Source organism: Agelaius tricolor, unplaced genomic scaffold (genome assembly GCF_023055355.1).
Source record: "Agelaius tricolor isolate 1412-34295 unplaced genomic scaffold, bAgeTri1.0.p SCAF_18, whole genome shotgun sequence".
In the NCBI taxonomy this organism is placed as follows: domain Eukaryota; kingdom Metazoa; phylum Chordata; class Aves; order Passeriformes; family Icteridae; genus Agelaius; species Agelaius tricolor.
In genome coordinates, this window is record NW_027269278.1 from 5,381,046 (window position 1) to 5,394,674 (window position 13,629).

Consider the following 13,629-nt stretch of genomic DNA (forward strand, 5'->3'; position numbering starts at 1 on the left):
CCTTAGGGCTATATTGTGTCATAAGCCTTTAAACTGAATTTGCCAATGTTTTCAACAGGGAATTCTCTTTAGAAACTGGTGACATATTACAATCTTTTAAACTAAATTATGTACCATTTCATTGAATTGACAAGTCTGGGAGGAAGGTACGAGAACATAATTCTGGTGATGTTCTCACTGGAAAAAGTCAGGCTTATTTTTCTGAATGACACAGAATTTTAAAAATGTCAAAGTGCTCATGAACTTTTGGCCACGGCCAACTGAGACACAACATTTAATGGCCATAGCTAATGGCCACTAAAACAATGGGAACTACTAAGTTGGAAAACAACAACTACTCCCTGTTCAATAAATACATTTAGTGTTACATTTCCGAAACTATACTCATGAAATGCAGAAAGATTTCACTTCCTCTGCATACCAGGTACACAGACAGTTTTCTGAAGGTTAAGGAATTACCTTAGCATGTACACAGTTGTGTGCAGGCACAAATTGAGCAATAAATTAAAGAAATCCCTATTAGCAATAGCAAACCTATATTGGAAATAAAATCCCAAACCCAATCAACAACAACAACAAAACCCCAATCAACCTAAAGCTGCTCAGATTAAAAACATTTTGGCACATGCATCTGCAAACCCCATAAAAATACTAAATCTAAGCCACAATAAGTAAATAGCATACAATGCTAATTACATGAGGTGACTGAAGAGATCTGCCACCCATTTTTCTATGTGCATTTTTTTCCCAATTATAAGCCAAAGTTGAAATTTTCTTACACATTAAGCAGAATGCAAAATAAAAGCATGCTCCTATGTATTATAAAATTCAGTCAAACATAGTAATTTTAATTCTAAAAACTGAGATATCTTCTCTAAAAGGTCTTCAAACAATTCTTTCCTTTTTTAATTTAAGGTACAAAGAAGTACAAACCAGTTGCACACAGAAAGATCATATTTTTAGCAGGACTAGCCTAAGTTTTGCATATTTATCCTGCTTTACATGAAAAGCTAGGATTAAAGAAACACAACACACATTAGTGTTTTGAATTTGAAATCAGTTACTGTTGATGATCATCTCCAAAAATAAATATTCCCACAGATAGAGGTCAGTGGTTGCCTGAAATTGCATCAGTTAGTGCCTGTATACTAAAATCCTCCACTCCTTTGGGACTGCTTTATCATTTTATCAGATTAATTAAACCAGTAGTTTTAGCATAGAACATCACCATTTACTATTCACACATTTGCCATTAGGTGCTTACAATTTATTGATCTGAGACTCATCATAGGGCTTCTCTCAGAATTTAATCACATAAGATGATGCTAACTCACAATTGTTAATAGATAAAAAAGCACACATAAAATATCTTACAAATTAAGAGGGGGTTTTTTGTCTTTTATTGTGTTGATGTGGTAAGGTCTTGCTATTCTCAAAGGAAAGCAACTTCATGGTATTAGAACTCAAATTTTGAGGTGGCATGTATTTATTTATCTTATTATCTTAGTTTATAATTAAACACCTGCATTTTGTGGCTTTATTTAAAACAAAACAAAAAACAAAACAAAAACGCCCCTAACTTTCAGGGATGTTCTTTCAGCCCTTCCTTTAAGAAAACACAGATCCAACATTGTCAATAACAGTGATCAAATTTGAAGAGGTAAGGAAAAACTAAAAACCTTTAGAAAAGACACATGGTTGTATCTGCATGTGCCTCATATCAGCACGTGTCTCTTCAGGTTTTCAGATGGAATAGCACCTACAATAATGATGTAAAAATTATTGATCTCATATTATGGAACTACCAGGTTTTTCTTGGGTTTTTGTAATCTCACTGCATTTCTTTCTCTAGATGAAGTAATCTTAACTTTGCTCTCCAGCAACATCTACTGGAACATCAGTAAAATGCTGCTATTTCTATTAATCACCCATTTAACATCGAGTAGGGCAGAGTTAGCAAATGCCAAAAGCAGAGATAAATCCTCTGCAATTCAGATCCTGCATTCTGGGCTCAAGCAGATCAAGGTGGCTCAGCTTCAACCTTCCACTTTCCTGCCATTTCATAAGGACCTAAGTCTTCATGACTAATTCCTACCAGAATTCATCTCCTATTTATACTCAGATATACTTTAAGTCACAAAATACCATTTAAAGTACCACATTACATCCAGAACTTCTATTTTTGTCAGAGAAGTTACTCCTAATTTCAGTTTGACCCAACATGTGCCTAAACAGAACTGAAGCATAAAAAGAACTTGGAAGAACATATAGAAACATTTTGAAAGGTGAAACAGAGCTGGAGTGGCAATTCCAATGCCGAAAAATAAACAAGTTCAGCGAAACCATCGTTAAGAAGTAAAAATATGCACAGAAAAACAGTGAAACATTTGCAAGTTCTGACTACAAGCTTTCAGGAAAAAAAAAATTAAAAAAAAAATAAAATCTGTGCCTTTGTATGAGGATGAAAGTGCACGATTAACTACCACTGAAGGAAGGAGCAGGGCTTGAAGTGCCCTTGCCCAGGGGAGGCTGTGCTTCCCTGGGGGCTCAGTGCCCCTGAGCTGGTGCCTGCCCCAGGCAGCCCCGCACACACACCCAGCCCTGCTGGGGCACTGCGGGCAGCACCCAGCCTTGGGGGGACCTGCATCAGGAGCAAAGTTCTCAGGCAAACACATCCATGTCACTCTGCAGGGTGCCCATCTGTAGGGCTGCACCACGACACTGCGCCCAGCCATCGATGTTGATGACAGCTTACCAAGTTAGCTTCCCCCAGCTCTGCTCACAGCCAGCCAGCAAGTGCTCCACTTTGCAAATAACTCTGATCACTACAACAGCATTTGCTTCCTTCCCGAGCCCTAATAATGGTCTAACTCTCCTTGACTGCCTGCTCACTCTTCAGTGTGACAATGAAATTCAGAATAGAACTGCTGCTCAGAATCCCTTCCTCCTATTTTGAGTCAGTTTGCTGATACAGAGAGCAACTGTAAAATGTAGGGAGAGGAAAAAGGCACTAAAGCCGGGGATGAACAGAAACAGGCGTCCCAATAGTTAAATATTCCAGCTGTGAATAAAAAGCACTTACTAAAATTATTTTTGCCTTTTGAATCCCTATAAAACCTTAATGTATTTTTATAGAGAATAAAAGGGTACGTTTCCCAAAACCACAAACCCTTTAGGCTATAGAATTTTATATTATCACGAGACTTAAGTTCATAGGCTTTGCCTGATAAATTAGCTCCTCTCAATAACTGTTAAACAGAAAGCCCTTTATTGTAATCCAAGTGCACTTGTGGACAGCACTTTCAGAGTTAACTCCATTTGACAACTGACATAAATCCATTATTCTAATTTGGTGATTGCTTTACTAAACACAGATGCATTTTATGAGTTTTAGTCACGTATTTCATTCAGGGTGCTACTTAATCTCAATTTACAAAACATAAACACGAAATAGGTTTTACAGTATGTCTGAAAGGGTATAGCTATTCATCCGACAAAACGCCAGGCAAACAAACCATATTCACCTAGACCTAAACTCAATGCTAGATTTTACCTTGCACAATAAATAGTAAATAAGTAAATCATTTTTTAAATTGAGCTGTTGGAATCAAATTGCAGAATGCAAGCTCCCTGAGGGTTCTAAGACTCTAAAGCTTTTCTTACACTGAGATTTCAGCACTGAATTTAACCTTAAGCGAAGTCCAGCTTTCACAAAAGCTGGCTCTCTGATTTATTTTGATACACAGAGAAAAGGGGGGGGGGGGGGGGGGGGAACAAGCAGTCATTGTGAATACAGGGCTCTCAGAACCCCATCTCTAATTCAATTTCCAGCACAGACTTTACATGTTAAACAAAAGGAATCTGATACCACACCGATGCTGCCTCTTGCTGCAGTTGCCTGCCTCAGTTACCGAAGGCTGAAATCCGCCGCTCCGAGCGAGCACTCCATAAAACATTGGGATTCAGACACTTCTTACCTGCCTCAGTTGAAGGCTTCCTTCCCTTGTTAGCAGTATGAAGCATCCTCCAGCCTTCCCAATCCTTAGCACCGGCCTCGAATCGCACAGCCAAGTCCCTTTTTCGCAAGAAAACGCTTATTGAAAGTGATTAGTTTTTGTTGTCCCTTTTAAGTCCCTCCTGCGGGAAAAAGCCGGGGAGCGATGTGACGCCACCTTTTAATCTTTGGCGAGAGCGAAAAGGCAGAAAAGGAGCGCTCGATCAAACTGAGCTTCACACATGACTAAAACTCGGCGGAGAGGCTGCGAGCTCTGGCTGAAGCACCACTAGGCGTGAGTGTAAGAACAGAGAAGAGGGGAGAGTCAATGAAATGTGACAACGTATGTGCATCAAAGACGGGCAAGAGGGAGAGAACAATGAGAGAGGGATCGCGACAGCAGCGAGCGAAGGAGGGAGAATGAGAACGGCAGGCAGAATCAGCCGGAAGAAAAGAGGAGAGTTTCGAAGCAAAGAATTCGCAGAATAAAGCCAAAGTGTCTGGCAGCTTCTGTTTTTATCTCAGTGAGCATGACATACTGCCTCTCTCATTTAGCAACACGTTCTTGTCTCTTCCAGGTTTGAAAACTGAGATAATCACAGTGTGTGCCTGTTTGCGCCTGACTGGCACACTTGTGTGCAGCGTACCTGAGATGCCCCCCAACCAGCTCCTGGAGATGCATTTATATGCTATTAACTTCATATATTCATTAGGAGAGACGCCTCCCCCTGTCCCCCCAAAAAACCGGGAGCTGCTAATTTCTCATTAATTTCCAATCTAGTTTAACTGGCAGATGGAATTCTACTTATAACTACTAACAAACTGCCACTGATAAACAAATGAACTGAACAAATGTTTAATGTTGATAACTGAGTTATCATAGCAACAAAACATATTAGCCTGGATAAATCTGTTTTTATAAAAGGTATTATAGACACTTAATTTTATTAATCCTGGAATTTCTAGATGAAGTTGCTCTAAAGTGGTCAGAGAAGAAGAAACTTGACCCAGGACTAACATTTTGAAAGGAATGCATCAGACATATGTTCATATTTCCAATGTTTTTTAAAAATTAATAACAAGCTAAAGCCCAAATTTCAAATTTAACTTTGAATTCCCATTAGAAGAGATCCACACATTTAGTCCTCGTACATTTTCATGCAAGATGGGGGTGGAATGTGCATAGATTGTTTTGGTCTTAGGAAAAAAAACCTTCCAATGAACCTAACTACAACATGTAACATCAGTGCAGCCTCTGTGATTTGCTTTGTTCATACCATCTACCTTTACATGGTCAGGGCAAATGGGCTTTTTGCCAACTGGCAATTGGTCAGCTGGCCCAAAGCACACAAAGTCCTTGTCTGCAGAACCGACACAAGCCCACAACCACATTAGGATTTTCATGGAGCCAACATGACATAGGAAGAAACCTTAAAACAGATATTTTTCTTTGCTGCAGCACCCTATTTGGACTAGTGGATCCTACCACATCAACTGCATTAGGGAAAAGGAAAGAAGGTAAAAAACCTGGATCTAGCTGTGGACTGTGCAGAAGAGTGCTCATGAAAGCCACACAGTGCTACATTCTGGCATCTGGGTCTGAAGGTACTCAGGTAGCCTAAAGGAATATTTCAACAGCTTTAAATAACTTGGTATCCTCTTTTGTAAGGGTTTTCTAGTTCCAGAGAGGAGGTTATAAAGAGGAATTCACAAAAAATATCAGGGAATCAGGGGTCAGTTTCAACCCAGGGTAATTCCATATCATTATACCACAAAACTTGTAAGAATTGATGTTTTTCTATGAATGTTTGCCTCCAGAATCTCATCAAAAACCATCACAGTAAGAGCTGGACAGATGGAATCCAGTTTTCACATCTGTATTGCAACATGTGCAAAACAACTCTTTTAAACTTGCAAGCCCTAACCTATTGAAAAATTTGTGATTTCTGCAGCATTTCACCTCTTTTTTTTTTTTCCCCCTGGAGACTGGGAATCCACTGACTTATATACAGATCTATTAAAATCAGATTCTCACTAACCTTTTTAAGCAACTTTCATCACGTGAACTTAAAGTTACCATAAGGACAAAAATATTCATGAGAACAATGGGCTTTTAAATCTCTCTGTATGTGTATCAATGCACCACTAGCTGACCCAACACATCCCAGTTTGTGTGATGGATCAAGAATTCCTTCCTGCTCTGCTGCTGTAAGGAGTCCAATAGATTGCTTAGACTGTTTTAAAGGTCTCCTGTTTTATGGAAATTAACACCACCTGAAATTTCAGGGGGACACAAAGATGAGGGAGAAACAGATGCATGAGTTTAGTTATTGCATTTTTTCCCAGAGTATTATTAGTAAATACTCTAAAGGAGCTGCCTCACTACCTTCTGAAAAGAAAACAAGCAAAAATAAGTCCCAAGTGCTGTAAGAAGCTCCTCTGCTTAAAATGAGTAACAGGAACAATTAGGGGAGAGATCTTTCCTGTTTCCCATTCATTTTCTATTTTCTCACCCTTACTTGTAAATTGCTTTTCTCATGCAAGTCTTGATAAGAAGTTTCCACATCTCTTACAATGTACTAGATTATATCCATGACAACAACTTTCAGGAAATGCAAACACATACATACGTACTTCCAGAAGTATTTATTCACTCTCACAGGCCTATCTACAAATTCACAATGGAATCAAATGGCTGCATTTGCATCCAAGGTCAACAAAACACTTGAAAACATGCATGCAGCTTGTTTGTTTTCATGAAAGGCATAAGACTGTGTGGCTAAAATCAAGCATGAGCTTATACATTGAAGAAAATAAATTGTTTTCTATAAGAACTGACCTTGTGTTCGAACTAAAAGCGTTCGGACACTGAACTGCTTGACTCCTTACAGCTCCAGTGAGCAAGGCAAGTCATTCTCCTATGGAAGTTACTCTATAAATCAGCCACATTTCCATAAGACAGGCAAGGCTTTGATGAAGATGAGTGAGAAAACTCTATTTTACTGCTGTTAAATGTGCTTCCACTTAAGCTTCCTCAAGCGCTACTGCAGGAGCAGACCAGCACCACACCATTACAAAATAACTACACACAGAAATGTACTAGCAATGCCATTTTGTGCAGAGATAGAAATAGCTGATTTCCAGACCTTTTCTTACATTTTCACCATTACAGAGAAAATAACTAAACCAGAGCTTTTCCCTCAATCTTACCTGAAGAAGCCAGGTTTGAGTTTAATCACAGAAAACCTCTTGGTACCACACTTGTCTACTCTGCCAGCAATCTGGATAGTTCTGCTGTGTGTTTTAGTCCACATGCAAACACACCCTCAGTGACCTCAAACTTCTGGAGGAACAGAACAATTTCAGAACATTGACCACACTGCTGTGTTCCAATGGTGCTGAATCCAGCCCCAGCCCCTACAAACCTCTCAGGAAAACACAGGGCCTCACATGGGGCATCACAGAGCACACAGTGGGGAAAGAAAGTGGCAAAAGACTGGGAAAGCACCCACCCATCACAGGGGCTCCTGGCCAGAAACTCTCACTGCAAGTCCTTTGCAGTTGAAGGAAAAGCTCTGGTTTTGCAGAAGAGCCAATGACCACTTTCCCTTGGCAATATCCTTCTCTATTTTGCATCTAGCAAAGCCTTTCTTTGCCAATTATCTATTCTTTGGGTGATACAAACACAACATTAATTTTTCCAGCCTTTTGATTTTGTTTCCTCTGTTTCAGACCTCAAGACAGACTGTCTCTGAGAGCATCTATTTTTTTCTTCTTTCAGTTACATCTGTTGGTTTAATAAAACGTACCACCTTCATCTCCCAAAGCCCTGTTTCAATAATATCTTTGGATCTCTAACACCACAAGCATTATAAAATTATAAGGGCACTGTGTGGCCCTTCATCTCTCCCCAGCCTCCACTCCCTAGAATGGATCTGTTCTCTGCTCAGAGGGAATACAGGAGGAGCACAAGAGCTAGAAGGAAGGCAGAGCATACAAGAAAATCCCTCGTGTCTTAAATTGCCTAAATTTAACTTCCCAGCACCCAATTTACAATGAGAAATGCAGTTGGTGTGGTAAAAGAAGCATCAGGATCAGACATAATTTTAGTGGTGAGAGGCACAAAATAAAGACCTTGCACAAGCCTAAGCTACAACATCCTGGCAGGGTGAAGAAAAACTGTGATGCTTTTGCTGCTATGAATAATAAAACCACTTAAACTCTGCTTTTTGAGCATAACTGCATACATGTGATAGCATCATTATAAATTAAAACTGTTTATGGCCTCCATTTGGTCCAAACAGTACAACCTTACTCACTATATGCATGGTTGAACAAATTGATCTACAACTGCCTGTGTTACATGATAGAAGGGATAGCCAAGTGTTCTGAAAAGGAAACAAAAAGAAAACCCCAGCAAAAGCAGCTTGTAATGACTCATGCAGATTTCTTAATGGCTACTGAAAATAATCTTTGATTCCTATCATTGTCTACTCAGTCAGTGATAATAACTAATACCTAAGTTATTATTTTATTTACATAGTTAATTTCTAGTTTTCTATATTCCATAAAAAATAAGTGTTAATATGTTTTGAAACCAATCATTTCATGAATGAATGGAAATCAGTACTTCTATAAATTCTGCTAAAGTACTAAAATAGGAGATAATCAGTATGTTCTTGACTATTTGGGTACAGAATTTTCAAAGGACATGTAATTCCACCCCACCCTTGTATTTATTTGTAAAACCATAGAGGAAGATGCATTAAAATGACATTTCAAGAGTCAGACTTCTGTAGCACCAACTTGTTGTCTGCATCCTACATTTCCATTTAGAATTTTTCTCCAATTATAGTCACATGCTGAGGCCTTTCAAGAATCCTCAGTAGCTCAAACAATTCCTGAAGTATCTCCCACAGAAGATTTACATTGTTTAAACCAGCAGTAAACCCATTACTTTCATCTGTGCCTGAACAGCAGCCAGTTCAGGTGAACCTCCTGTGCCTCAATTAGCATTAGGGATGCAAAGAATAATTTACCTACAAGGTTCAGGTGTGCCTAATTTCTTCCTGCCACAGGCTGAGAGCTCCTCCATGCTCTGTAGGCACGTTCTGCCTGCAAAGACAAAGGCTGGCTTCCAGGAGAGCACTGCAAGGCTCCTAAAGCCTGTTCTTCACAACTGCGTAATTTAAGTTCTCTACATGAAATACAAATCTACGCTGAGACAACAGAGCACACGGATTCACCGAGTGCACAATTTATGTCAGAGTACAGGGCAACACACTTGGAAACTGAACAAAGCCCAGTTTTACTGCCCAGTCCCCTGAATTAATATGCAACATTCATACCTTAAGTATACCCTTGAGCACTCTCTGAGCCACAGCTTTGAAGATGTGTTGGTTTCCTGTGCACTAACTTGACCTATATTCAAGGCTGACTTCTATTCTGAGATTATTTCTGCTGTGAATTCAATTCCAGCCTCTATAGACACTGCTTTGCTACACCTATGATACAGATGGCAAAAAGCAGAAAGATGTCAACAAATTAGAAGGCCACTGCTGTCATTGCCTAACAACCAGGGTAATCAAAAAACTCCTCTTTTTTTGTGAGCAGATCTTGACACAAGCACATTTCCTTGAAAATGTGGAAGCACAGAACCACATCTATAAACCTTTTGAAATTGTTTGCTTTTATGTCAGGATACAAAGACCTGCTGCCCTGCTGGAGCCAAGTTTTATCTGTGCCATGAGCCAAGGACGCCAAAAAGCTGCAAGAGATGACCAAAAAATGGAGGCAAGGAATAACTTTTTATTTTCAGAATGACTATTTTATAAATTAATAAGTTTTTATTTTCAGAGTAAAGTTACAAGTTGAAAACACCAAATTGGCTCTCTAATACAGGACACCACAAAGGAAGTGAAAAACAGCAACAAAGGCCTTGCATTTTTCTAACTTGCTCCTGTTCACTTGTGTCCTGATCCACAATTTTTGTACCAGAACTCCACTTTTCCCACTATATTTATAGCACAGAGGTCTTACAGGATTGGGTCTACACCCTGTTAGCAACACCTGACAATTCATTAACTGCTTCAAGTTGTTTCATGTAACGATCAAGAGGACTTGTATACCATAACAGAACACCTAAAATTCCATTTATCTCATAAACCAAATCCAACTTGCCATAGGAGTGAAAAGCTCCTTTGATTAAACACCTCCATGCTGCATCTAGACTTTGACTCAAGCCAGTGAGTTGGTAAGACAAAGGGGAGGCAGGGTCAAGAAAGTTTGGTTACTTCCCATCTGGTTTGGTGTAGCACATGGAGGGAAATTCCATCAACAAGGGTTGACACGGCATAAAAAGCACCCTGAATGTGGCATTTCCTCAGCTCCCATCAGACACAGGACACTGGTTTTGGCAAATCCATGGTATGAACCAAAAAGCTGTTCCTGTGTTTATCCCTGCTATACCCCTAAGAAAGTGCACACTGAAGCAAAAGGTACTAAAATTGGTCAATGTGAAGTGCTGATTAGAATGTTGAGAACAGCAAGAGCTTGATGTGATTGACCCTTCAGAACTTTAAGATATAGTATCTGAAGTAAATTGTTAAAAAATAACAGAAGTGTTCAAAAAAGCATATGCATATTAAAAATGCTAAAAAAAGTGAGTATGACATTACAGATGATTAAAACTTAAAAAAATATTTAAATGCACATTTTAGGTCTGGTTTTATGTTAACTGTTTCACAGTTCTGAAATGCAACCAGATCAGATTATAAATAGCAAGGTATGGCTTTTTAGATATATTAATTCTCTTAAAATCATCAATATTAAGTAATATACTATATTTAAGAATGATCCTAATTTAATAATAACATTCTTTTTTTTCCCCTAGATTTCTTTTTTCTTAAGAATATACAGATTTTGATTCCATGGAAACTCAATTGAGACTGTGCCACATCTTTCATACAGCTGACTAAGAGCATGGGTGAACTATCTGGCTGTTATTTGAAATGTTCTTCAACTTTATGAAGACAGACTCATTAAAGCAAAAGCTTTCTCACAAACAGTTTCTGACAAAGTGAAAAAGTAATTAAAACAAAAAGAAGAGAGAACTATTTTTGCTTTTACTATTTTTCACCCAGCCGGTTTATTACAGGCATTGTCATTTTTGACGTGCTCTATCCTGTGACAGTCACGGACGCAATTCCAAACTTTACTTAACAGCCAACGCTCTTTGACAATTACCTCACCCTTACTTATGAAATCTGGGATAAAATGGTACAACTTCAGGTTCTGAATACCTAAAAAAAACCCCTCTGGAAGCTGCCAGGAATAGATAATAACTACACCATACAACATGACAGAGTCACCACAAACACTTCCCAGAAAGTGCTCATCTTAGCAAGCACCAAAAGCACAACAATTAAGCGGTATAATTTTGTTAAAAAACCCAAAACCAAAAAATAACCACAACAACATTCTCAAACACACAACAAACCCAAACCACAAAGCAGACAGGAAATGTTATAGTGTTGAAATTTTTCAAATTGTCCAATAACCTCCATTTCCTCTTTCCATGAACTTCCTGTTTTCTTTTGTTTTTTTTTTCCTCTCCAGTTAAACTGTGCTTGTTGAACTCAATGGAGAAACACGTGGATCCCTGATGAAATTTTATATAACGTTATTTGTTATAGATTTTTCTGCTGATTAAGGTTTCAAAGTAACTATAATAATGTAAAGCAATACCATGCTGCTGCCGTTTTGGGGGTTTTTAGCATAAAGGATATGAGTGAAGCCAGACAAAGCATAAATCATAAAGCATAATATCAGCATTCTGTTGCCCTTATCACTACTATAGCACCTAGTTTTTGTTTCAACTAACAGGTTTGCTGTCAGCCAAATTCACAGACTATTAATTGTCATCAACCAATACATGTTCGTGACAAAGAAACTAAATGTGTGAAGAAGCACATAGTACTGTGAATTTCATTTCAAAACACTCCTCAGTGTGTTAAGAATTAGCTAAACACATTGTAACATCACAAGTAATGTCTGATCTAAGGCCTAAATAGTTCCAACACAGGTTCTGGTATTCACCAGAATGGAAATATTTATTTATGCATATGAAGAGGTCCTTTAAAAACAGAGAAAGGCTATTACTTAAATACTTTCAACACCTGCTGATGCTTAAACTCCACAAGATAAAACAAATGTTTACCATAAAGATAGCAGGAGGAAACTTTTAGTCCTGGATAACCCACCCAACACAAAAGAAACAAGCATTTTTCTTACTTAGAGCATTGAAATGACATCCATGGACAAACAGCCGACAGCCTTGCATTTCTGGAGCCTCACACCACCCTGGTCTAACTCTGGCTGTGATGGTGACCCCGAAGGCATTTGGGCTGCACAGACCAGCTCAGGGTGGAGAGCTGCACAGTGCCCACACCTGTGGCCCATGAGCTGTGCCCCTCTGAGCTGACCAGAGGCTGCAGTCACCTCCAGTGCAGGGACACCTGGGCAGGGAAATCACAGCCCTTGCCCGCTGCCCAGGTGTGTCCATCAGGAAGCTCAGGCAGCCCCTGCCCAGGCACACGGCTGCCTGCAGTACCTCCTCTAGGGCTTTACCTGCAGGTCTCAAAGCAGCTCTCAGAATTAGCCCAACACTCAAGCACTCTGCTGTGTCACACTGAGAAACCTCTTCTTGCCGAGATGACTGCTCAGAGGTACCCAGAGGCACGCCTCTGCCAGAAGGGTCAGCAGGGAGGCTGAGCCTGCCAAACCAGAGCTGCACACTCACTGACCCTGTAACACAGTTACAAGTTTTGTTAGGAGGTGAGATATTTACTGAAACGGCAAATAAGGAAGATGCCTCTGCTTGAGCTATTCAGGTACAGACAGCACAATGCCCCAAAAGCATTGAAACTGAGTTCAAACTCAGCAGGACATGTGGCATCCACACCGAGGGATGGAAGGCTGGGGTTTCACTCGTTTGTCCCCAGTGCAGCACTTGCTTAAAGCTGGGCTCTTTGCAGCCCAGCCTCCCCATACAAAGGTGGTGGGACACAGGCACCCTGTGCTCCCCCTGCCCAGCCCAGTTGCTGCCTGGAGAGAAAAGTGAGGAGAAGACAGAAATTCTGAGCTCTGGCTGCGGGTTGGTTTTTTTCTTTCATATAATCACAGAGTGGTTTGGGCTAGAAGGGACCTTAAAGATCATCTGATTTCAATCCCCCTCCCGTGGGCAGGTGCACACCTTCCAGTTGAGGAGGTCTTTTGTTGGCTGGACAAGAAGAAACCACCTTTTGGGCAAACAAACCCCCTTTTAGACGAGCCCAAGCTGAACACTTTCTGTTGCTTTTGCTGGGGAAAGGGAAGGATCGTTGTTGCAGCTCCCCTTATCCCCTGAAGCTCGAGGGCTGAGCGGAGCAAAGCGGAGCCGCTCCCTCGCTGCATCTCCTCCCGGCCCCGGGCAGAGCTGCGAGGAACGGGAGCGGGGGATGCGAGGGACCGAGGGCGGGGGGGATGCGCACCCGGGGCGGGAGATCCGAGGGACGGGGGATACGCGGGACCGGGGGATACGCACGGACCGGAGGGGATGCGCACGGAGCGGGGGGGACGCGCGGGCGCTGTCCCCG

General features: G+C 40.5%; 1 protein-coding gene across 17 annotated transcripts in view; it reads right to left on the reverse strand.

Annotated features, from left to right (window-relative positions):
* Nucleotides 1-13,629, reverse strand: part of TENM2 (teneurin transmembrane protein 2) — an 883,055-nt gene that overhangs the window by 333,248 nt on the left and 536,178 nt on the right. The window contains exon 1 of one of the 17 annotated variants that reach the window (XM_071443129.1): nt 3,978-4,566. The exons of 15 other annotated variants lie outside the window; for them this stretch is intronic. In XM_071443129.1, the coding sequence (XP_071299230.1) occupies nt 3,978-4,023 (46 nt within the window). In that variant the 5' untranslated portion in view covers nt 4,024-4,566. Of the gene's footprint in view, nt 1-3,977; nt 4,567-13,629 lie in introns of those variants that run through there. One more of the 17 variants, XM_071443130.1, reaches the window with a different exon arrangement.